Source organism: Scyliorhinus canicula, chromosome 11, assembly GCF_902713615.1.
Source record: "Scyliorhinus canicula chromosome 11, sScyCan1.1, whole genome shotgun sequence".
Taxonomy (NCBI): Eukaryota; Metazoa; Chordata; class Chondrichthyes; order Carcharhiniformes; family Scyliorhinidae; genus Scyliorhinus; species Scyliorhinus canicula.
Genome location: NC_052156.1, coordinates 117,827,721 through 117,852,248, shown reverse-complemented (window position 1 = coordinate 117,852,248; position 24,528 = coordinate 117,827,721). Strand labels below are relative to the sequence as shown.

General features: G+C 48.6%; 1 protein-coding gene and 1 long non-coding RNA gene across 3 annotated transcripts in view; one reads left to right on the top strand and one right to left on the bottom strand.

The window, feature by feature from the left end:
• Window positions 1-24,528, bottom strand: part of vwf (von Willebrand factor) — a 137,624-nt gene that overhangs the window by 7,704 nt on the left and 105,392 nt on the right. For both annotated transcript variants that reach the window (XM_038811190.1, XM_038811191.1), the window contains exons 44-49: window positions 23,384-23,497; window positions 14,446-14,629; window positions 12,793-12,833; window positions 9,004-9,123; window positions 6,311-6,409; window positions 1,099-1,227 (exon numbers count right to left, since the gene is read on the bottom strand). In XM_038811190.1, the coding sequence (XP_038667118.1) occupies window positions 1,099-1,227; window positions 6,311-6,409; window positions 9,004-9,123; window positions 12,793-12,833; window positions 14,446-14,629; window positions 23,384-23,497 (687 nt within the window). The remainder of the gene's footprint in view (window positions 1-1,098; window positions 1,228-6,310; window positions 6,410-9,003; window positions 9,124-12,792; window positions 12,834-14,445; window positions 14,630-23,383; window positions 23,498-24,528) is intronic.
• Window positions 1-24,528, top strand: part of LOC119973324 — a 64,511-nt gene that overhangs the window by 3,610 nt on the left and 36,373 nt on the right. The window lies entirely within an intron of this gene.

The following is a 24,528-nucleotide window of genomic DNA, read 5'->3' as shown; positions in this document are numbered from 1 at the left end:
CATTCAGCCATTATTCCATAAAGCTGAGGTTATAACGATTCTCAAAAAACTTACTTGCCCGTAGAGTAGGGCAAAAACTACATTCCGCCCTCAGTTCTGCAGGCACTCTCAATGTGCCAAACTAAGTTCTGGCCCTTATGTCGATCTCCTGCCTGTTACGACTGGGAGGAATGGATGCCGTGAAGGCAGAGAAATATCATCCCTGCCAACTTGATGGTCAATGGCAGATACTTCAGAGCAGAGGCTACATTCAGATCACCAAACTGTATCCGAAACTGAAGATGCAGCTATAATTCAGAGGTCAAAAGGAAGAAAGTAAATAGAATGTTTTGCTGGAGAGCCACATTAGTAACTGCTGAAGGTATCGCTTCTCGGCCTTTTGGCGAAGATGAGCATGAGATCAGGTGTAATGCCTGGATCTGGTATGTCTCTCTTGTGGGGCCCATGAATTGGATTCAATTTGAATTAGTTTTTGGAGCAGGCAAGGAGCCTTTGCTCCTTCAGGGATTTGCTCCTGTCCACACTCTGAGCTGTGGCTTTGTAACTGTGATAAAGTTTTTAAAAAGTAACTGTTTAAGGTTTTAAGCCAATGCCAGGAAGTTTTTTTTCCCACAGTAAATGTTGATAACAGCGGAATCAACTTTCGGGCAGGATATTGGAGTTTAAATCTTGAGGAGCCAATAATAAACCATCGGAAGAGACTGTGACTGAGTTGTTCCTCGTGTCTTAATAAAGCTCGTAGTCTCAAATGTGGAGAAGATGCTTTATTGTGAATTCATTCTCTCTTCAGAGTTTAACTTACGGCTACCTCAAATGCTGCCTGTCTATGTCCTGCTACGAGTTCTGCCTTCCGTGAAGTGTGTCCTCACTTCCTGTCCTGGTGTATTTATAGCTCTCCCGTGCTCCCTCTAGTGCTTGCTCAGTTGTATTGCATCTACTCAGATCTACAATCACCACAGTGACCTTCTTCAATTGTGCTTATTTGGTCAGCTTGTATGCTACTAACACCACCGTTAATCAACTTAAAGCAAGGAAGATTCCAGTTTAATTTAGCAGAAGTCTATCATTTGAAACAAATTGAACACATTGAGCTCTCACCCCTCCAGCTTTACATTGTTCCTTGTCAAACCAACTGCACACTGTCGTTCGCTTCTCTGAGGAAAATTCCCATCTCTCATTCACTTTACATCTGTAGGAGTCACAGTTATCTTGAAAACTTTCATCTGCCTGTTAAAACAAAATGTTCCTTTTATATACATAACTATTTTAAACCTACTGTTAAAACTGCTAAGGCTTACACTTAATACAATGCAAGGAAATATTACTGAAAAGAGAAATTTGTTTTATTTAACCATTGAATGTTAATGATAACATTAAAGGTACTGGAAGCGATTAGGAAGTCAAATGGAATGGTGTTTATTGCAAGGGGAGTGGAGTATAAAAGAATGGATTATAAATGTTTTTTTACAGTTGTTTCGGGCATTGGTAAGACCACATCTGGACGACTGTGCACTGTTGTGGTCTCCTTTTTACAGAAGGATATGAATGCTTCAGAAGCATTTCAGAAAAGGTTCACTCGAGCGATAGCTAGGATGAGGGGGCAGTTATCTTGTGAAGAAGGTCAGAAACATTGGTCCTGTGTCCACCGGAGTTTAGATGAATGAGGGGTGATCTTATTGAATCATCTAAGTTTCTGAGGGGACTTGACATGGTGGATGCTGAAAGGCTGTTTCCCCTTGTGGGAGAGACAAGAATTAGGGGACACGGGTTAAAAATAAGAGATCTCCCATTGTCCTAATTTGGATGTTTGTATGTCCATAATCCTGTGCTCCTATCTTAAACAAGTTACTATGGCACAAAGAAAGGAGGGAAGAAAGTTAGAGAGATGGATCTTATGGGCGGAATGTCTGGACCCCCAGCCACGTGTTTTTCGGCGGCGTGCACTTCACTGGAGGCGGGATTCTCTACTCCCTCTGCTTGTCAATGGGATTTCCCATTGAAGGCATCCGATCCTGCCAGGAAACCCACAGGCAGGTGGGGGGTTCTGCTGGGAAAAGTGAATCCCAACGGCCGGAGAATTGCGGCCAATAATTTTATTGGGCCTTTCAAGGTGTTCCAAAGTGTTATCAACTCAGCACTTTACCAAATACAGTCTACAATACTGGCATTAAAATGTTTGTTTCTGATGCTTTATGTTAATTAAGCATAACATGCCTTCAGCAGTAAAAATGACAAGTATATTAATTCCATCTTTACACCACAACTCATAAGGAAAGTAGAGGCAGGTTAGGTGGGGTTATGGGGTTACCGGGGTAGGATAGGGAAGTGGCCCTTTCAGAGGGTCGATGCAGACTCAATGGGCTGAAGGGCCAGTTTCTGCACTGTAGGAATTTTATGATTCTTCTATGGTTCGAAGACAATTTATGCTCAACAAAGCCCCTAAATGTCAATGAGGTAAATAACTATCAAATTTGTTTTTAGCGAAGTTGGGAGAGAAGGTATACAGGATATCGGGTGAACATTTCAGTCTTCTTCATATTGTGTCATGGGATTTTCTTCTTACATACACAAGAGAGAGTCGACCAAGTTAAACCATGTCTCAACATCTAATTTGAAAGACAGCATCATTGCTTAAATAGTAAACTTAGGTATGAGCAGTGGGAGAAAGCACATCCTGAGTGAGTGTAGGTATTGGGAATTTGGAGCACAGAAGGAATTGAACTGTTTTGTCTTTCTCTTTAATTTTTGTAAGTTTATTAGTCTAGTTCAAAGCTGAATAAGGTAGCTGACTGAGCTGATTGACAGTTAACTGTGAGTCAATCACCTGAAGCCTGATTAAGACCTCTATTGGATTGATTACTATTGACTTTTAACTGGTTATTGAGTCATCTTAGCTCTTGAGTGAGACACAGCCAAAATGCTATGATTGACAGTCCCTCACCACATCAAAGGCAGCCAAGTGCTTTCACTTCCAGTTTTTCACAGCTGGAAGCACTTTTTGATGTGGTGAGGGGCTGTCATGGGGCTGCCAATCAGAGCAAGGGTGTTTATAAATCTTGTGGTTAGCATGGAAGCTGGGTAATGGAGAAGCATTCAAGCATAAAGGGAAAGACCTATAAACAATACAGCAAGCAGCTGTCTCTGGAGTAATAAAACTGCCAATCACTGGCTAATGCAATGTATTGCTGTGAAATTGAATGGAAGATTTGAATTTCAAAGCCTGTCAAGGGGTTTCAAACCCTTTGGGGTGTACTAGGCTTTGGGGGAATGCTCTGACCTTTGTAACAGTTGTAGCCTTTGCCCGAGGCAGCAAATGTTTTTTAAAAATGTTTTATTCATTTATGGGATGCGGGCGTCGCTGATTAGGCCAGCATTTATTGCCCATCCCGAGCTGCCCTTCTGAAGGTGGTGGTGAATTGTCGTCTTGAACCACTGCAGTCCTTAGAGGTAGGTACACCACTGAGCTGTTAGGGAGGGAGTTCCAGGATGTAGCCCCAGTGACAGTGAAGGAACGGTGATATATTTCCGTGACAGGGTGGTGAATGACTTTAAGAGGAACTTCCAGGTGGTGGAGTTCCCAGGTATCTGCTGCTCTTATCCTTCTAGATAGGTGCTGTCTAAGGAAACTTGGTGATTACTGCAGTGCATCTTGTAGATGGTACACACGGCTGCCATTGTTTATCGGTGGTGGAGTGTATGAATGTTAGTGGAAGGAGGAGAAATCAAGCAGGCCGATTTGTTCTGGATTGTTCTGAGCTTCTTGAGTGTTGTTGGAGCTGCACTTATCCAGGCAAGTGGTGAGTATTCCATTACACTCCTGACTTGTGACTTGTAGATGGTGGACAGGCGTTTGGGGTCAGGATGTGAGTTACCGTACGGTTCCTAGCCTTTGACCCGTCATGGTAGCCACAGTATCAATAGGGCTTGTCCAGCTCAGTTTCTGATGAATGGTAACCCCCAGGATAGCATAGTGGTTAGCAAAGTTGCTTCACAGCGCCAGGATCCCAGGTTCGATTCCCAGCTTGGGTCACTGTCTGTGCGGAGTCTGCACCCTGTGTCTGCGTGGGTTTCCTCTGGGTGCTCCAGTTTCCTCCCATGAGTCCCAAAAGACGTGCTGTTAGCTGAAGTAGACATTCTCTGTTCTCCCAAACAGGCGCCGGAGTGTGGCGACTCGAGGCTTTTCACAGTGACTTCATTGCAGTGTTAATGTAAGCCTACTTGTGACAATAAAGATTATTATTATTGATTGTGGGGGACTCAGCGATGGTAATGCCATTGATTGCCAAGGGGTGGTGGTTAGATCCTCTCTTGTAGGAGATTGGTCATTTCCTGGCACTTGTGTAGCGGGAATGTAACCTCCCACTTGTCAGCCTAAGCCTGGATATTGTCCAGGTCTTGCTGCATTTAGAAATGGACTGCTTCATTATCTCAGGAGTTGTAAATGGTGCTGAACATTGTGCAGTCATTCGTAAACATCCACACTTCTGACCTGATGATGGAAGGGAGGCCATTGATGAAGCAGCTGCAGGTGGTTGGACCTAAGACACTACCCCCAGTAACTCCTGCAGTGATGTCCTGGAGCTGAGATTTTGACCTCCAACCACCACAACCATCTTTGTTTGTGCCAAGTATATCTCCCATCAGTGGAGAGTTTTCCCCCAATTCCCATTGACTCCAGTTTAGCTAGGGCTCCTTGATGCCATACTCGGTGAAATGCTTCCTTGACGTCAAGGGTAGTCAGCCTCATCTCACTTCTGGCATTCAGTTCTTTTGTGCAAGTTTGAACCAAGGCTGTAATGAGGTCAAGAGCTGAGGGACCCTGGCAGAACCCAAACTGAGCGTCCGTGACCAGGCTATTGCTGAGTAAGTGCTGCTTGATAGCACTGTTCATGACTCCTTCCATCACATTGCTGATGATGGAGAGTTGACTGATAGGACGGTAATTGGCTGGGTTGGATTTGTCCTGTTTATTGTGTACACGACACACCTGGGCAACTTTTCACATTGCCAGGTAGATGCCAGTGTTCAGGAGCACAAGTCTTCAGATGTTAGGAAAGATTAAGTGAAAATGCAATGATTTTTCACCCTACTGCCTGGACTGCTATCAGCTTTCAGGCAGGGGTCTAGTTGGGGGTCTGCAGGGGCGGGCTTTTGATTGGGGTGGTCTCTGTTGTGGAAACGATGGGGGTCACTGTTGGGGGTGCTGAAGGGATCTGTAGGGGGTCTCGGGTAATTTGATGGGGGTGGCTAGGGGGCAGGAATAGTGTTGTTGGGGGCAAGGGGGCCTTCCAATGGGGGACAGCTCTGTCACTGTGATCCCCTAGAACCACCATGGGGTCCACCACATCAGGGTCATGTTTGAAAATTACCTGCACGAATTCACGCCTGCGTGAATCCTGGCTGAGAGCGCTCGAGTATCACGGAGGCCTGGAAAATTGGGATTCTAGCCGGTTAATCGGATTCAAATGGGTTCCAATGATCCATCTGCATCTTCCCACTGGTGCGGGATGTGTAGCTCACTGCTGCAACTGGCAGGGGACTGAAGCATTGGAAGATCCCATTTTTAGGCCAACACTCAATTCTCTGACGGACCAGGAAACCTGCTACCTGCAGTGGGTGGTGGAGAATCCATCCCATTATTTCACTGGAGGCGGTTCAAAGAAGGTTCATAGGACGATTCCTGGTATGGAGGAATTGTCTTATGAGCAAAGGTTAAACAGTTTCGGACTTGGAATTTCGAGTGATGATCTCATTGAAACATATGGGATTCTTAAGGGACTTGACAAAGTAAAGACTGAGAGGATGTTTCCCCTCATGGGAGAGTCTAGGACCAGAGGGCATCGTCTCAGAATAAAGTGGTGGAGGGGGGGGGGGGGGGGGGGGGGGGGGGGGGGCAATTTAAGACTGAGATGTGGAGGAATTTCTTTTCACAGAGGGTTGAGAGTCTTTGCAAATCCTTGACACAGAGAACTGTGGACGCGGGATCCTTGTGCATAATTAAGGCTGAGAGAGATAGATTCTTGATCAGTAAGGGGATCAAGGGATACGGGGATAGGGCGGGAAAGTGGATGTGAGGAATGTTGGGTCAGCCACGATCCTATTAAATGGTGGAGCAGGCTTGTGGGGCCGAATGACCTATTCCTGTTCCTATTTCTTATGGTCTTAAGCTCAAATTTCCAGAGTAGGGCTTGAACCCACAACCTCCTTATTCACTACTGGGGATGCTACCACTGATCTGGAGATAGTATCCTAGACTTATAGGGAGGAGTTTGCTGCACTACGTTTCTGAATCAAATTTACTGATACTAACCTTCAACGTAATCAGTGACCCATTCGCAATACTGATGATGCATCTTGTAGCCAGACATAACCCACAGCAAGAACCATTTTCTTTCTTCACCATATATCCCTGCAAGGAACAAAATGCAGAGCCTGAACACTGTTCAAGAATTGTGTCTTGAAACGTCGCTACTGAAGATCCAAGCCATATTGCACATCATGTGTACCAATATTATTAACTGCAAGCAGTGACCACTGCTCTTATTAATTATATTTCAGCATATTCCTCATATTTAGTTGGAGCTACATAAAGAGTAAAATGAAAGGACAAATCTTTGTGAATAATGTATTGCTGATGTACAACTAGAAGAGGACGTTAGACATTTTAAAGCATGACATCTCTATCTTCATCTCCGTTCAAAGATTACAAGTAAAATGCTTGACTTTCATTCGGACATGCTAAATGGCTGCATAGCTCTCAAATCTGTACTTACTGCAAATGTGATTTTGCTGGTGTGAATCAAATAAAAGCAGCTAATTATAAAACATATGTAATGATAATCCTTTAACACTCCACTGCTTAAAAGGAGAACACAATCATTTGGGCTGTGAATCGAGCAGACTAGCCTGAACTGCCAAGTTTGCTCCAATCATACAAAAGCACTGTGTATGGAGTATTAACTTATGAATATATTTTTTTCTTTTTTCTTTCATGGGATTTGGGTGTCGTTGGCAAGGCTAGCTAGCATTTGCTGCCTAGCCCTGATGGTCTTAACTAAGGGCAGTTAAGAATCAACCACCACTGCTGTGGGTCGTATGCAGGTCCTCCCCCAAAGGACATGAGTAAACTAGATGATTATTTTACAACAATTGATAATAACTGTTACGATTACCGTTACTGAGATCAGCTTTCAGTTCCAGATTTGTTAATTGAATTTAAATTCCCACCAGCTGCCGTGGCGGGATTTGAACCCGTGTCCTCAGAGCATTAGGCTGGGCCTCTGGATTACTGGTTACTGATCCAGTGACATTTACCACTTTCTTCTTCCACAAAAAGTACCCCCACAATCCTTTCATTGTACCAACCTGCTCAGTTACTGATACAGCAAAGTCACTATATATGGATGGGATTGCAAGGGTGCAAGGATGATTTGGAGTCAAACTGTCAGAAAGATTTGTCTGGACTGTTGCCATGTAACCAAGGTGAGGATTTGGAACAGGTATTTTAAAATGTGTTTCATTGAGATACAACCTACTAAAATTTATTCAAACCTGCTTGTCGTCACTCTTTCAACATGTGTCCTGTTTAAATGTTCTTTTGACACTTTGGTTTGTCTCCCATTTATCTCACTGTGCAGCAAGATCTGTTTAAAGGGCATCTGATTTTAGAGGTCATTTGGTGTAAGTTCAATATTAAACTGATAAGTAGCTTTGAATTTCCTTTTGGGAGATCGCCTGCCTGCGAGAAACACCTCAAAACAATATCAAAAGTGGAATCTATGAACATTTTTTGTATTTATTGATAACGAACTAGATGAGCAGAGAAGTTAAAAGGTCGATAAAAAGCCCAACAAATGAGAATAATGCTTGAAGAAAACGGTTCACTCCACCAGCCCAGCACCTCCCTCACCGGGTAGTATTTCGTACATCAGGATTTATTCAATGATGGGCAGCTATCTCCTTGACAGTTTTCAACATGCTTTCCAGTAATTTATTAATGAATATGCTGCACTTTTAAAAACAAATACACTTTCACAGAAGTGAGAAACTGAAGGGATCAGATGTTAAGTGCCGTGGAATTGAGGAGTTAGGCTAATCTAATTGATAACAGAAGTTATTTGGTAACCGTTTAACAGATTCAACATTTTGAGCAGCCGTAAATTGCGGTGTATAAATCAACCCGGCATATAAGACAACAATTACGATCCCAAAAATCGTGGTTTTGCATACGCTCGGCATGGGTGGTTATTGGTTAGCACTGCTGCCTCACAAAGCCAGGCACCCGGGTTCAAACCCAACCTTGACTGACTGTATGTGTGGAGTTTGCACATTCTCCCCGTGCCTGTGAGAGTTTCCTCTGGGTGCTCCAGTTTCCTCCACAGTCCAAAGATGTGTGGGTTAGGTGGATTGGCCATGATAAATTTCCCCTTAGTATCCAAAGGTTGGGTGGGGCTACAGGAATAGGGCAGGAGAGTGGGCCTAGGCTAGGGTGCTCTTCTGGATGGATGGTGCAGACTCAATGGTCGAATGGCCTCCTTCTGCACTGTATGGGTTCTGTGATAAGTTGACCCACTTTTCAGCAACACCATACTTTGCATTAGTAGTCAGCTTCATTCCCCCCCCCCCCCCCCCCCCCCCCCCCCCCCCCCCCCCCCTCAAGTGCATATTTACTTACCATTACTGTTGGGGCATAAGGGAACAAGCAGCTAATACAGCTGAGCTGTGAAAGTGTGTTAGAATTTAAAACACGCCCATTCCTTGCATTGGAAACAAGTGAAATTTCAAAATGGCGACCACCCCATATTCATGCCTGCATTTCACTTTTATACTCGGCACATAGGCTGAACCCTGTTCTTGGAGGGATTTTTCAAAGCTTCAAAGGTCAATTTATATTCATGGTCGGTGTCTACGTCCCCGTCTCCCCCGGCCATGAAACTATGTTGCCAAAGTTGGGCTATATTGCGACACAGTTAACGAAAATTAACAGCTGAAAAGGTATCTTACATCAGGGCAACCTTTGCAACGCACTGTCCGACACTGGAGTGAATATGTATTTGTCAATTTGTCTGCTTCTTCCAAGCAATGGCAGTCAGTGCAGTCATCTATTTTCAAAGAATCTCCTACCTAGAAAAAAGGGGTAAAAGAAAGGTGAATTCACTTTCGATATGAGTGAATTGCTTATGAAGTATTGAGACATAGGTGCAAGTCACATTGGTGGTTTAAAGTGCATCACTGATTTTGCTTCCAAACTTAATCTGCATGATTGCTGAATGTACGTTCATATCTTATTTAATAATGACTTCCTAACTCAGCTGCAGATTTCTATAATCTTTGTAGTTATCATAAGATATCGGAGCAGAACGTGGTCATTCAGCCCATCAAGTCTGCTTCGCCATTCGATCATGGCTGATAAGTTCCTCCTGTCTTCTCCCCATAACCCCTGATCCCCTTATTAATCAAAATATCCCCTAATTAATCAAGAACAGCAGATTTGTGCTTTGAGGTGCTGCTACCTACAGGGCTACAGGCCAAGAGCTGGAAGGTGGAATTAAACAAAATAGTTCTTTCTTAGAACATAAGAACTAGGAGCAGGAGTAGGCAATTTAGGCTCTCAAGCCTGATCCAGTTCAATAGGGTCATGGCTGATCTCCTCATGGCCTGAACTCCACCGACCTGCCATTGTCCATAACCTTCAACCCATTACTAATTGAAAATCTGTTGATTCCTCCTTGAATTTACTCACTGTCCCAGCATCCGCTGTACTCTGGGGTAATGAATTCCACAGCTTCACGACCCTTTGGGAGAAGTAATTTCTCCTCATCTCTGTTTTAAATTTGCTACCCCTTATCATGAGACAAAGACCTCTCATTCTAGAATGCCCCACAAGAGGAAACATCCGCTCCACATCTACTTTATCCGTACCTTTTATCATCTTGTATACCTCAATTTGATCTTCCCTCATTCTTCTAAACTCTAGAGAGCTACTTAAAGTAGCCTATGTGGCTGCTAAAGGAAAAATAGCAGCCTACAATAAAACACAAAATGACCAACGAGAGTGCAATGTGGCGGAGATTTGCGAGGTGGCAAATTAAACTGTAAATTATTTTTAAGCTTACAGTGATAAAATCAGATTCATTAATTCTTCAATATGAACATCTTCTGGCATAATTAATGTGATGGCTAAAAGTCTTTGTCAGCAGAAATATTGATCAAATGTGGACTGAGTGATTTGAATATACAAATGAACTCTCCTGGTGATTCCAAGGGCACTGTTCCCTATCAGCTTCTGACCATGCTTAATTAGCACATAAAGCATTAATACTGTGGTTTTTGCTGTCATCTGAGCTCCTCCATTCAATTAAATACTACTGTGTAAACATTCCAAACTATCCGTGATTCCTAATGCTAGGAATGGGAAACTAGAAATTACTCGGAATGATGTTTACTGCTCTTTATTTTAACTGGGAAAAGTACCTCCATTAATCTAGCAGATAATGTCATTAGAGCCGGGTAAGCATTTTTACACTAATATTGATGCAATTGGGAATGAAGCAAGGTCCCAATATAAAAGCAGTCATAGAAAGAAAACATTTTTCCCTATTGTGAAATATTCCAGATTCTGCAGAGCCTGCAGAATGCCCCAGAATGTACAGCAGTGTCATGTGTAAAATTGAAATTATTGCATTATCTGTAGCTCCCACAAGGTGGAGCTAGGAGTAACCAAAGAACTCAGAAGACAGACGAAGGAAAATCTGTCTCCTCTGCGCCCAATTATTTTTGGCACTACGAGTGCAATGTTTGGTGCAAAACATAGTTCTAGTTCAAGCAGTGCCAGATGCCATTTTTGTGTAGGCATTAGCGTGTGTTGGAAGAGTGCAGAGTAGACAGAGTGTGGTACCAATCAGTCTGTAAAACTGATTCAATGCCAGCTTTATCATTTTGCAGCTCAATATAGTGGATCTAATGCTGTTTTCCAGAACACACACAGTGAACAGACATGGCAAAGAGGCCATCAACTGCTTTCAGATTAGTTGCTAATTGATTTTTAGCTGTTTCTGCAATCGGTGGTTTCCAGAGTTCTTTTAAAGTCGCTAATGCCTAAGGAAGTGAGGTGGCAGGTGCAGAAGGACTTCATATTGGGTGCAAGGATTCTCCTTGAACTACTTGCTCCCAGACGTGGGTACAGTTGTGTCCTTTTATCAGAACTCAGGTCATTGCTTTGTCTATCGGTTGGGACTTCTCCAGGGTTTGCTAATGACCCAAAGAATAATACTGTAGATTGTTTTGTACATCCCAGTGCTTTACATCTCCTTTCCACCAGATCTCAGTTACTGAGCCATGTGACAGTACATTATAATGACATTAACAGTGACATCAGTATCAGGTCCTCTTGATTTTGACCCTTTATTCTACATCTCCCGCCAAGTCTTTATCCCAACTATATAAATACTCCTAACAACTGCCCTCACATCTCCCCCAAGTTTCAGACATCACAGGGTTAGTTAATCTTGTGCCATGACCAATCTCCCCAGATCTGGTCCTGATTTAATTTCTAGGTTGAGAACTAACTTTATTCTCTCATCGGAGTGTCTTCCATCTCGGTGGTAATGGAGTTTCTACTTGTGTCTGGTTCCTCGTCTCCATCGGGATCCAAACAGTATGTCCAAGGTTTAGTTGGTTTCCTTCACCAATGATATCAATGCTCTTCGGTATCTTCTGATATTTCTCCGCTCCATCTCAATTCTAAAAGATCTTGGTTCACCAGTTCTTTTCTTTTTTTTTTTAATTTAGAGTACCCAATTATTTTTTTCCAATTAAGGGGCAATTTAGCGTGGCCAATACACCCACCCTGCACACCTTTGGGTTGTGGGGGTGAGGCTCACTCAGCTATCGGGAGAATGTGCAAACTCCACACAGACATTGACCCAGGGCCGGGATCGAACCGGGTCCTCAGCGCCGTGGGCAGCAGTGCTAACCACTGCCCCACCGTGCCACTCCAAGGTTCACCAGTTCTTTCTACTGTAGCTCCTTTGTTCTATTGATCTCGTATCCACATTCTCTCCCCCTCAGCTGAGGCACTTTTAAGTCTCATACCATGTCTGAGGTTTTGAGATGATGAGTTTGACCATCTCTTTGTTGCTCCTCGCGTTTCCGAACAATTTCATGATCATAAATATAACTTTTATATAAAATATTTGCACCCTTGGGAAGGGTACAAGGGGCTTCATGTTTCTAATGTCTCTCCTCCTTTTATGCTCTCTCTCTCTCATCCTCCATTTTATATATTCTACCCTGGTCAGTGCTCCTTTTACAGTTTCCTCTCTTGTTCCATCTGCAAAAAAGTTTGAATATCATCCTCTGTCAAAGACGAGGGAAGTCCTCGTAAGATAATAGTTTTCCTTTCTTCCTCACTGTTCAGATCATTCTGATCTGGATCCTCACCATCGCCGTCTGAGAAGAAGGTTATTCTCCTCTCTACAAAATGTTCTTCTCAACGTCTTTGCTGTTATTAAATAATTTACACAATTTCCCTTTCAAATGATTACATGTCCACAACATGTGGACTACTTCAGCAACCTCCCATGATATGCGTGCTTCTAAAACCCAGACACGGTGCCACCTAATCACTACATACTTATTTACCTCATCTTCACCTATTCTTTTCCATCTAGCTATTGCTCTACACGATGGTTTATGGCTGGGCACCATGGATTCTCAATTAAGAACAGAACAATTGTTGTGTAACATATACTTTGCAATGTAATAAAGCATTAAAACCATCCATTATCTTACCCCAATGCTGGTTCCATTCAGTATGCAAACATTTCCTGGAACTGCAAAATATATGTTGGTTAATGTTACTAAAGGGTACAATGAAATCTGAATTTCTATCCTTATGCATTTTATGAAATTTTTTTTTAACTTCCGCAATACCGATATTATAAACACAGGTCCCACAAGGGCGGAGTTTCTAACTGACGAGAAAGGTGATGCAATAGTGTGGCTGAGAGGTTCATTAAAGACCAGATTGTTTGATGGAACGTACATGCCGATTTTCATGCTAAGAACGCAATATTCATTCAGCCAACTGGTATAAAATGGGCAATAATGAGAATGTACCCTCTGACCTTGAAAATAAATGAGCACTTACAGTGGCATCTTTTTCATTGCCACGTTGTAATTCACAAACCAGACACTGAATGAGGATTGGACAAAAAGATGGATGCAAGGCAACTTTACTTGATTTTTAAAAATATTTTCCTCCATTCTTAAAATTACAAAGCCAATGCACAGAGCGGACAGGACAAACCCTTAATTCATCTCATTGCTTGCTCCAAAAACCAATTCAAATTGAATCCAATTCATGGTCTCCACAAGAGAGACATACAAGGTCCAAGCTGACAAGAAAAGGCATTGCACCTCATCTGGGGCTTGAGCCAGCACTTGATCTTACTCAACAAGGAAGCTTTACTTGTATTGGGATGAGCTATCACGTTCACTTTTACCCATTCAAATCCAGTCCCACCTATTGGAAATGTTTTGAGAATGACCTCCATTTCACAGTATCTGCTGGAGTCTGACCTACAGACAACCTTGACAATAGGGATGCCTTGTCACGAGCTGGGAATATGATCAAAAAACTGAATACTTATGACTCCAATTTATTTCATACTGAGTCAGAGACCAACAAAAACACAGGTCAACCTGCAGTATGCAGATGCGTCAAATCAGTAACTAATGTACAGTTCACCCAGGCTATCACTTTCTTTGTTTCCCCCAGGGAAAAGCAGCAGCCAATGATAGAGCATCACCCAAAATCCAAAACATAAATACTGGTAGACAATGGCTCTCAAGGCACCCAAGCAGAAGACATGGTCTTCATAAACTTATGACTTCAAGATCAGTGGCCAGTGAATGGCCACTTACCAGGCCATTTATTTCCCAGAAGTTTTTTGTGAATGGGTTAATTGGAAAAGGAGGCAGAATGGGAAGATAGCTCCAAGGAGACAAATGTTACCTTTTTATATCACCTTGTAGGATAATGGAAATTGAGCTTCCGATCATTAACCTGAAGCCACGCAGTTTCAACTGGAGATATCAATGATCTCAGTAATTGATATTTACCCTTGGTAACTTAGTACAGTTAACTTTATTAATCAGTAGCCATCATTGTTCAGCCAGTTAACCAAAAGGCATCTAAAATGAAGGAGTTAGTCAGAGGACCAGTTCATTGTAATAAATGTTGATTTTATAAAAGGAGGTACACATGGGCAGGATTTTCCACATCTGCCAGCAGCAGGCATCATTGCGGATGGGACATGACAGTTTGGAGAGAAGCGCTCTCACTGGAAATGAAGCAACTACCCTATCATGTGTTCACCATGTAAGCTGAGAATAGTCAACACTTCAGAGAGAGGGTAGTGAGCAGCTATTTGAAACACTCACCACAATGGCACACTGGACAACAATTACTGACTCTGTCACACTTCAGTTCATAGCCAAGAGGACACTTGGGTGTATCAATGTTGGTACAGGACTTATTCTTTGGATGCACAATCGCTTCTCCATTGAGCTCTATGCATTCCAGCATCATACATGGATTGTCCGGGGATGGCCACTGCTCACCAGCCTGCAAGATAACAGCAGGACGTTACACTTCACAAACACATGATGTAAGCTGCCAACTGATGTTTCCCTGACAACCAAGTTTTGAATTTTCATGCTGCTGGTGCCCATCCATTAACAATGGTCAGTTTGATCATTCCTCTGTGGAGTAAGTTTTAAGTTTTTATTCCAGCAAACAATTACTTTCCTCACCTAGTTTAATCATGCGATCATTGCATCCTGACATGTGAAGAAGGTGGTATTATCTTGGTTCAGTTAATGGCATTTGGACTTCTTGAGTCAGAAGGTATAGATGAAGGGCGCGATTCTCCGCTGCCCACGACGGGTCGGAGAATAGCGGGAGGGCCTTCCCGACAATCTTCACGCCCTCCCGCTATTCCCCCCCCCCCCCCCCCCCCCCCACGGCCGCCCCACGACACGAATCGCTGCTCGCCGTTTTTTACGGCGAACAGCGATTCTCCCCAGGCCGATGGGCCGAGTTCCCAGGCCTTTACGGCCGTTTTCACGAACGCGATCACACCTGCTCTCACCGTTCGTGAAAACGGCCGCAAAGTGCCGTCCCGGACAACCATGGCACCGATTGGCCCGGCCGGGGCCAAGGGTGGCATGGGCCTGCGATCGGTGGGCACCGATCGCGGGCAGCGGATCCGATACCCACGCACTATTTGTTCTTCCGCCGCCCCGCAGGATCAGTCCACAGGGCATGACGGCTCGCGCATGCGCGGGTTTGACGGGTCTGCGTGATGATGTCATCCGCGCATGCGTGGGTTGGACGGCTCCAACCCACGCATGCGCGGATGACGTCACCGTGCGCGTCAGCCGTCGTGACACTTGGCGCGCGGACTTAGCGACGGTCGCTAAGGCCGCGATGCCATGCTTCACGGGGCCCCGCTGCTAGCCCCGCCCGGGGGGGGGGGGGAGAATCGGGTCCCGGGAGGGGGCGCGGAGGCTGTCGTGAAACACGGCCAGTTTCATGGCAGCCTTTACGACTCGCCGCATTTGCGGAGAATCGCGCCCGAAGTCTTGAATCCATGTTCGCAATATGGGCTGACACTCGGCTAGAATAAATGCTGTATTGTTTGGAGGCTATCCTTTAGGGTAAAAAGGCTGAGCCATTTTATCATTGTCGATATTGAAAATGTATTGAAATGGACACTCAAAAGTCTGTTGTTTTGAAGCAACTTCTGCAGTATTGCTAGTTTTATCATGTATAGCCTCTGCTTCACAGTGGCTGGAATTCTCCGTCCGTTCACGCCTACAGGATTCTCCAGTCCCGCTGCAGTGAATGGCGTTTTGGCTGAGCGCCAAATTCTCCGTTCTCGTCGGCAGCGTGGCAAGGCAAACTCAGATTGGAGGATCCCGGCCTTGGTAGTGGCCTCATTTGCATTACCATTTGACTTTGTTTGCAGTACTTGCAACTGTGGTAACAAGGAGGTTGTCAATTCTCGCTATTATTACAGTGTAAAATTGACAGAAACCTCCAGCAGCTGTGCGACTAAGCACAGGATTCTGGAAGTTATTGTCAGCGATACCCTGTTCCTCCACAGGGTGTGCTGTTGCAGTCTTCAAAGATGGAATCATTTAGCAATCACAAATTTGTCATAATAGGGGGTCTTATGGCGCAGTGGGTAACATCCCTTCCTCTGAGCCAGAAGTTCTGATGGCCAAGGGAGGTGCATTTATAATGCATCAAGAAGGTTAAATACCAACTTGTAAAATCCTTTCAAACACGCCAGTGGCTGGCGCTAAGACTGGGAGACTCTCCTGGTCAGCCAAGCTTGATGTGCTGTGCCTCTCGAGCTATACGCCTCGGGAGACAAACTCGAGAATTGTTCAGGAATTCCTAGCTATGGAAACAAATGAGAGTCTGCCTTAGTGCACCACTAGGTGTGGGAAGAGAACTGGAATGGAAATTTTTCGGGAACTTCATCAAATTATCCACTATTCTCACTGTAAGAAGTAAGAATAAAGTGAATCCTTGTTCAATCGGGATTAACATTTCTTAGCGTTATAATTTTTGCAGAATAAAATCTTTACTTTTGGCATAACTAAATTAGCAGAGCAGAGTAGCAGAGCTCCCGGTGAGGCGGAGAATCCCAAGGTAGTGAAGAAAACGGGATCGGTGCCCTCACTCCCTACGACAGCAGGATGATGCAAGTGGGTCATTTAAGATCAATTTTCATCCACTTAGCGGGTCAGGCACCGTACTCTACGGACCCGCGTCATTCTTCGGTCCTCTGGGCCACAAATCATGTGGGTGAGAATCATTACTGCTATTGACAAGCATGACACGGATGTTTTGGATCTCGTGATGGGCAAAGGGGGGTAACTCTTTCAGGGAACTGCACCCAAGGTCCATTCGAGGCCCACCCTACCCCCCTGCCCGCCCACAATTCAAGACCTACCCACACAACCCCAACCAGACCATCCCTCACCACCCCACCCCCACAGAGACCCCTAAATAAAGGAAACTACCTCCACCCACTAAATAAAGCTTTGATTGACAGATCCTCGACCACTTCAAAAATAATGAAGTGCTGTCAATTTCTAGCTGACCATTTCAAAATTGCTCAAGCATGAAAAGAAGTGATCGAAAAGCACTTAATTCTGTTTGAAGTGGACCAGGACCTGTCATTCAAAGCTTGATTATTGTTAATATTATGGTTAGAGTACTTCAGTGTTTGCATGGAAGTTGTTCATCACAGCCAATATCAAAGAGAAAACTATGTATGGCTTGAAGCCCACAAATCTGAGGCGGTTTAAACACAGCTGACTGGTTTTCTCTTTTCAAGAATTCACATTGACACATGGGGAATGAGGGGCTGGATTCTCCGACCACCCGCCGGGTCAGAGAGTCGCTGGGAGCCGGCGTGAATCCCGCCCCCACCATCTCCCGAAGAGAGCGAGAGAGATCGAGTGCCGGGGAAGGGGGGGAAGAGAGCGAGTGCCGGGGAGGGGGGGAGGGGGGGGTGAGAGCAAGTGCTGGGGAGGGGGAGGGGCAGTGCCGGGGGGGGACAGTGCCGGGGAGGGGAGGAGAGAACGAGGGAAGGGCGGGTGAGAGTGAGTGCCGGAGATGGGGGGGATGGGGGGGAGGGGGGGGGTGAGAGCGAATGCCGGGAAGGGAGGGGGGTGAGAGCGAGTGCCGGGGAGGAGGGGCAGTGCTGAGGAGGGGCAGTGCTGAGGAGGGGGGGGGGGGGACAATGCCGGGGAGGGGGAGCCGACAGTGCCGGGGGGGGGGGGGCAGAGAGCGAGTGCCGGGGAGGGAGGGGAGTGAGAGCGAGTGCCGGGGAGGGAGGTGGGTGAGAGCGAGTGCCGGGGAGGGGGGGGCAGTGCCGGGGAGGGAGGGGGACAATCCCGGAGGGGGGGCCGACGGTGCCAGGGAGGGGGGGGGGGGGTTGAGAGAGTGCCGGTGAGGGGGTAGAGTGCCGGGGAGGGGGGGGGGATTGGGCAGAGTGCCGGGGAGGGGGGGCGAGGGTAAGGGAGGTCGTCCACCTGGCCAGGTGCCATCCTCCAACAGTCGCGCCCATGCAGCCCATGGCACCTGGCTGCGCGGACAGGGGGGGGGGGGGGGGGGGGGGGTTACGTGCAATGATGACATGTTTGCCCTTTCCCCCACCCGCCCCGCTGGTCGTCATGTTTTCTGCTCAGCCAGTGATGTTGGCCGCCGTGGCGGCAGCCGCTATTCTACATGTTGCCCTGGAGGAGGAGGAGGAGGAGCGTGGCAGAGAGGAGGCGCAGGCTGCCGCAGAGGGGCAGGTGGCAGCCACCCAGGCTGGAGGGCCACCCGCCCGACAGGACGAGGAGGAGCAGGGGGAGCACGAAGAGGAGGAGGAGCACGAGGAGAGGGAGGAGGATGTTGTGGCGCCACGGTAATGGATACGCCGGAGGAGGCCCCGTGTGTACTGGCCCCGTTCGTCGTACCAGGACCTCATGGACCGGGAATGCAGGAGGAGACTCCGGATGAGCCGGGAAACCGTGGTACACATCTGCCACCTGCTGGCACACGTGGCACCGCGTGGCACTGGGGGAGGACACCCTCTTCCCCCCCCGTCCGTCAAAGTTACGGTGGCCCTGAACTTTAATGCCACAACGTCATTCCAGGAGCCGAGTGGGGACATGTCCGGCATCTCTCACACATCGGTGCACTGGTGTATCCGGGCAGTGACAGGCGCCCTTTATGCCATTGCGGACCGCTACATCTGGTTCCATGTGGACCGGGCGAGCCAGGATGCCCGGGCCCTGGGCTTCTCTGCCGTGGCCGGTTTTCCCATGGTCCGGGCGCAATCAATGGGATGCACGTCGCCGTGCGGCCACCTGCAGATAACAGGGCCGTGTTCACCAATAGGAAGGGGTTCTATTCTATGAACATTCAGGTGGTCTGCGACCACTGCATGATTATCCTGCACGTCTGCGCCCAGTACCCGGGAAGTGTTCATGACCCATACGTGTTGTCGCCGTCTTACATCCCCGGCATGCTCGAGGGACGCCACCCCCGGCTGAGGGGCTGGTTGCTGGGCAACAGGGGTTACCCGTTGCGGCCGTGGCTGATGACAGCTATACGGAGGCCACAGAGTGACGAGGAGAACAGCTGCAATGATACCCATGCAGCGACAAGGGGTGTGATAGAGAGGGGCTTTGGCTCAAAATGAGCTTCAGGTGCCTCGACCTCTCTGGAGGGGCCCTCCAGTACCTGCCAGATAGGGTTGGCCACATCGTTGTGGTTTGCTGCGTCCTGCACAACATCGCCCAGCAGAGGGGCGATGTGCCAAAGGCAAAGGAGGGGTAAGTGGATGAGCAGCAGGAAGAGGCGCAGACCTCCCCAGGTGAGGGAGATGGGGGCAATGGTCAGGGCAGACGGGCTGGACATGGGCAGGTGGCTGCCCACCATTACCGGCTGGGCCAGCGGGCATGGGACAGGCTGATAGCCGCCCGGTTCACTGACTAGGGGGCGTGGGAATCGGCGAGTATGGCCACATACCGCACACCATGGCAACATCCGACCACCCTCACCCCCCTCCACCCACCCAGCACCAACACCCTCAACCCCCCTCACCCACCTCACCCACCCAGCACCAACAACCTCACCCACCCACCAACCACACCCTCACCCACCCAGCACCAACACCCTCATCCCCCTCACCCACCCACCAACCACACCCTCACCCACCCAGCACCAACACCCTTATCCCCCTCACCCACCCAGCACCAACACTCTCACCCCCCCCACCCACCCACCAACCACACCCTCACCCCCTCCTCACCCACCCAGCACCAACACCCTCACCCCACCCCACCCACCAACCACACCCACCCCACCCGCATGCACACCACCCCTCCATTGCAGATCCACCTGCGGCATGAAGGGCCGGGCTCACACGGTCGCCGTTGGAAGCGTGTCTATTGCAGGCCATGGAGGACGACCCGCTCTGCGATGAGCTCCTGGCTCCACATCGTTGGACAATGTCTGACCCATGGCCACAGTTCCACCATCCACCCGGACCATCCCTGCATGCGGCCGTGACACTGCAGCGCACGGTCCCGTCCTCTGCCTGGGGGGATGGAGAGGGCGACCCAGAGGGAGGGGGGGGCACACTCACCTGGGGCCGACGTAAGACCACCCCTCACAGACACACTGGCTCTCAATGTACATGACACCCCCGCACGCTTCGGACAGAGCACAAAGGCAACTTCTGTAGGTGTGAAAGTGATTTTAATAACAAAGTCCATACACGTGCCCTAGCCCCTAAAACTCATCTGTGCCCTGCACCCGTGCCAACTTACTCAGTGTCTAATTGTTTGGCCTTACGGGCCCTTTGACTACGCCTAGGTGGTTCACCAGACGATACAGCAGAACTGGAGGTGGACCCCTGTGATTCCTGCCCTCTGACTCGGGATCCCTTTGGCGGCCGTTTCCTGAGGCGGCCCGGCCTAGATGGGCCAGGCTGAGGCTCGGGCAACTGGGATGGCGAGCTGCCAGCCTGTCCTGCCCATTGCCAACCAGATGCATCTGGGACGGAGGGGTGGGGTTGGGGAGTCCGAGGTGCTGCAGTGTTTCGGGACGGGCTCCAGCACCACCCCCTCCCTTGGGGGTGCGATTGGACCGGCCATCCAATGCCCCTCTGACACCTGGCGCTGCCAGTCCTGGAAGCCCGTGCTGGTATCGACAAGGGTCTGTGGTTTTGCAGCCATTGAGCTCAGGGAGTTGCCCATCCCTGTCTGTGACCGTGCGATGCTGGCTAGCACATGGGCAATGGCGCTGATGCCCTCAGCGATGGCCTGCTGAGACTGGGCCATTGCCTGCAGAGACTGTGCCATGGCCTGCTGAGACTGGGCCACGGCGTTGAGCACCTCTACCATCTGCCGCTGGCTCTGGCTCATGGCTTCCTGTGAGAGGGAAGTCATGTCCTGGGCCACACACGCCGCCTACACGGAACGCCCCAGGCCTCACATCCTGCTCCCCACGTCTGACACTGTCTCACCTATTGCCTCCACCGCGGACGTCACCCGTGCGGTTTCGGCCTGGGTGGCATGCATGACCGGCACCACTCCCAGCTCCTGGACGCGGGTGGACTCCTCCACCTGTGTCTGCAGCCGCTGCAAGCCAGCCATCATCCTCGTCCTTCGTCCCAGGTTTGGTGGCTGCATCGGGTCTATGGGTGGATGTGGTAACTCCAGGAACCCGGGACCCATCTGGGTGGCAGATGTTCGCTTGCGCCAGGATGCCCTCCGACCGCCCGGCCCCTCTGCTGCTCCTACCTCCACCTGCTGTACCGGTACGGCTGTGTTGTGCGCACCAGTGACGCCTAATCACTAAAGTGCCCAACCGAGGTGAGTGTCTCTGCGATGGTGGAGGGTGTTGGAAATAGCAGTGGCATTGTGTCGTGAGCATCGTCCGACTCAGAGTCCATGGTACTCTGGGGTGGCGCCTCGTCTCCACCCGTCCACTGTGTGTCAGTGTCCTGTATTTCGGTGTCATGTGTGTTGGTGTCCTGGGTAGGGCTGTCCTGGGTAGGGGTGTCCTGGGTAGGGGTGTCCTGGGTAGGGGTGTCCTGGGTAGGGGTGTCCTAGGTAGGGCTATCCTGGGTAGGGATGTCCTGGATAGGGATGTCCTGGATAGGGGCGTCCTGGCTCGGCTGCGACGGGGGCCTGTGGCTGCTCCCCTCGTCGCTGGGCGTCACACACCTGCGTCGCCGCACCCGCATGAGATGGGGGCATCATCCCACTGTTGCTCTGGGTCTCTCCCTCTCTCATGGCCACCCTGGGGCGTCCTGCGGGCGGTCGGCATCTGTGGGGACGGGTGCCTCGGCATTTGGTCCGGCAATACACAATACAGCATGCATGGTTAGACACGCGGGCGGTGATCGGGGGGACATGGGGGATATGGGGGAGGGGGTCATATTGGGAGGGGGGATATGGGGGAGGGCCATGGGTGGCTCACTTGCTGGCGGGCCCCCGACCTCTGCATCGGCAACCTCCTGGTCCTCAGGTCCGCCTGCCAGTTCCAGGGTCCTTTCCTCATGAACGGTGAGTGGTCTCTCATAAGCTGGGCCCCCTCCAGTCCTCTCACACTCCCTGTTGTTGTGTGCGCACTTCTCCTGTGAGGGTCGGGCGGGTGGGTGGCAGGGGTAAAGGGCAAGAGTGTTAGACAGGTATATGAATGCCTGCCAGCAGTTGTGCATATATTGGCAGAGGTGCGCAGCACATTAGGGTTAGGGTTGGGTTAGCGTTAGGGTTGGTTGCACCTGGGGGTGTGCCGCACATCGGGGGGGGGGTATTCACCCTGGCTGCCCTGACGAGGTCGTTCACCTTCTTGTGGCACTGGGTGCCTGTCCTCGGTGTCCCAGCCACAGTGCTGACGGCCTCTGCCACCTCCCTCCACAGGCGCCGACTGAGGCGTGAGGCGACCCTGCGGCCATCTCCAGGGTACAGGGCCTCGCTCCTCTCCTGTACTGCGTAGGCGCTCCTGGAACCTCGGGGCTGCGCGGCGCACGTCCACCTTAGCGGGTCTTCCGGGGGGGAGGGGGGCGCGTCTTTTGTGCCGTGACGCCGCGCAACGTTGATTACGCCGTATGGAGTCAGTGACGCGGCGTGTCCATGGCGGGTGACGCCGTCGCGAATGGCATCACGCCGCTGCTAGCCCATTCGGGCCCGGAGACATCGCGATGTTGGGGGGGTGCCGACGCCAGAGTGATCTGCGCCGTTTTTGGCACCGGGTCCCGGCTATTGCGCCGGTTTTCGGTGAATCCAGCCCGAGTTTGCGGTTTTGGCCGTGGCACTGAAGTCAGGGTCAAATGCGGGTCCTGACCTCGCACTGTATCGGGAATAGCCACCCAACAGTGATTTTGCCTTAATTGGCCAATTAGTGGCCAGAAGGCTGCCCGCTGCCCAAACAAGAAGAGCAGACATGCTCTTGAAGCTGGAGGGCCAACTGGAAGCCTTCGGGCATGGAAAGAGTTACAAGCCTGCTGTTGCAGGTGAGGGAGAGGGAGTAAACCTCCAGCTTGAGGTAGCCACGCTCTCAACTGCAATAGTAGGCCCTCGAGCTGCTGGAGTGTCAATGTGCTCGAAATATATTTTCTTTTCCCAATTTTAGATGACTTGACTTATATTTCCAGCATTCCCTCCTACTTATTTTATTTCAGGTTTGAAGGATTTATATCTAAAAATATAACTTAAGAAAACTCTCACACAAAACTTCAAGGTGAATAGTTTTTTTTGAACTGCATTTTTTTTAACTGAAAGGAGTGTATGTACTCACTCGATGCACAACTTTTTCTGGATTTCTATCGCCCCTACTGAAGACATCTACTTCACAGACTGTATGGCTGCATTTTCCACAGCATGCACCTTCCACTTCTCTGTAGGTGTGTCCCTTAAGAAGATAAGGTACTTTTAATGACATAATTCCAAACTCCAGCTCATGTTTGTAACAAGTACAGCAAAGACAATTGGATTAACTCAAATACAACATTTCCTTTTGGATGGCAACCTAAATGCGGAAAACTTAATGTGTCTATTTGATTCATCTTCCAGATGAGTAGAAAGGGGGCAAGATTTGAAGCCATGTTCAAGATTGGCAAATGAAAGCTGCAGGGAACTTTTCACTTTCTACTTCCTATTTGCTACTTGATGTTGGCATATTGCTAACTGCCAAAAGTCTCATGGTGAGTTATAACATGATTAACTCTGATACTGATATTCCAATAACCCCAGGCTGATTGGACGAACATGGCCCCTGTTCAACGTGTGGAATAAGCTTCTTCAATCAAAACCATTTTCTTGTGGTGATAGGACTTCCTTGTTTTATTTTTTTAATGGTATGTTGGCACTGTAGACAAGGGCAGCATTTATTGCCCATCCCGAATTGAAAGGAAATGAAAATGAAATGAAAATCGCTTATTGTCACAAGTAGGCTTCAGATGAAGTTACTGTGAAAAGCCCCTAGTCGCCACATTCTGGTGCCTGTTCGGGGAGGCTGATACGGGAATTGAACCATGCTGCTGGACTGCTTGGGTCTGCTTTCAAAGCCAGCGATTTAGACCTATGCTAAAATTGCCCTCAAGAATGGTGGTGAGCCATCACCTTGAACCGTTGCAGTCCATCTGGTTTAGGTTCACGCCAAGAGCTATTCGGAGGGGAGATCCAGGATTTTGATCCAGGATTTTGAACCAGCTTGTGGCCAGTCCAGTTCAGCCTGAGACTGTGGCAAGAGAGGGGGATGGAGCCAAAGGCTGGAGAACTGAGCTTGTGGTGGAGATCAAAGACAATAATGGCTTTGGTCTTCCCAATATTTACCAGATAGAATTTCTGCTCATCCAATAGTAGTTATCAGACAAGGGGTGGGATTCATTGGTGCCCGACGTCTATATCGTCATCAGCAATCGGGCTGAGAATCCCTTCCGA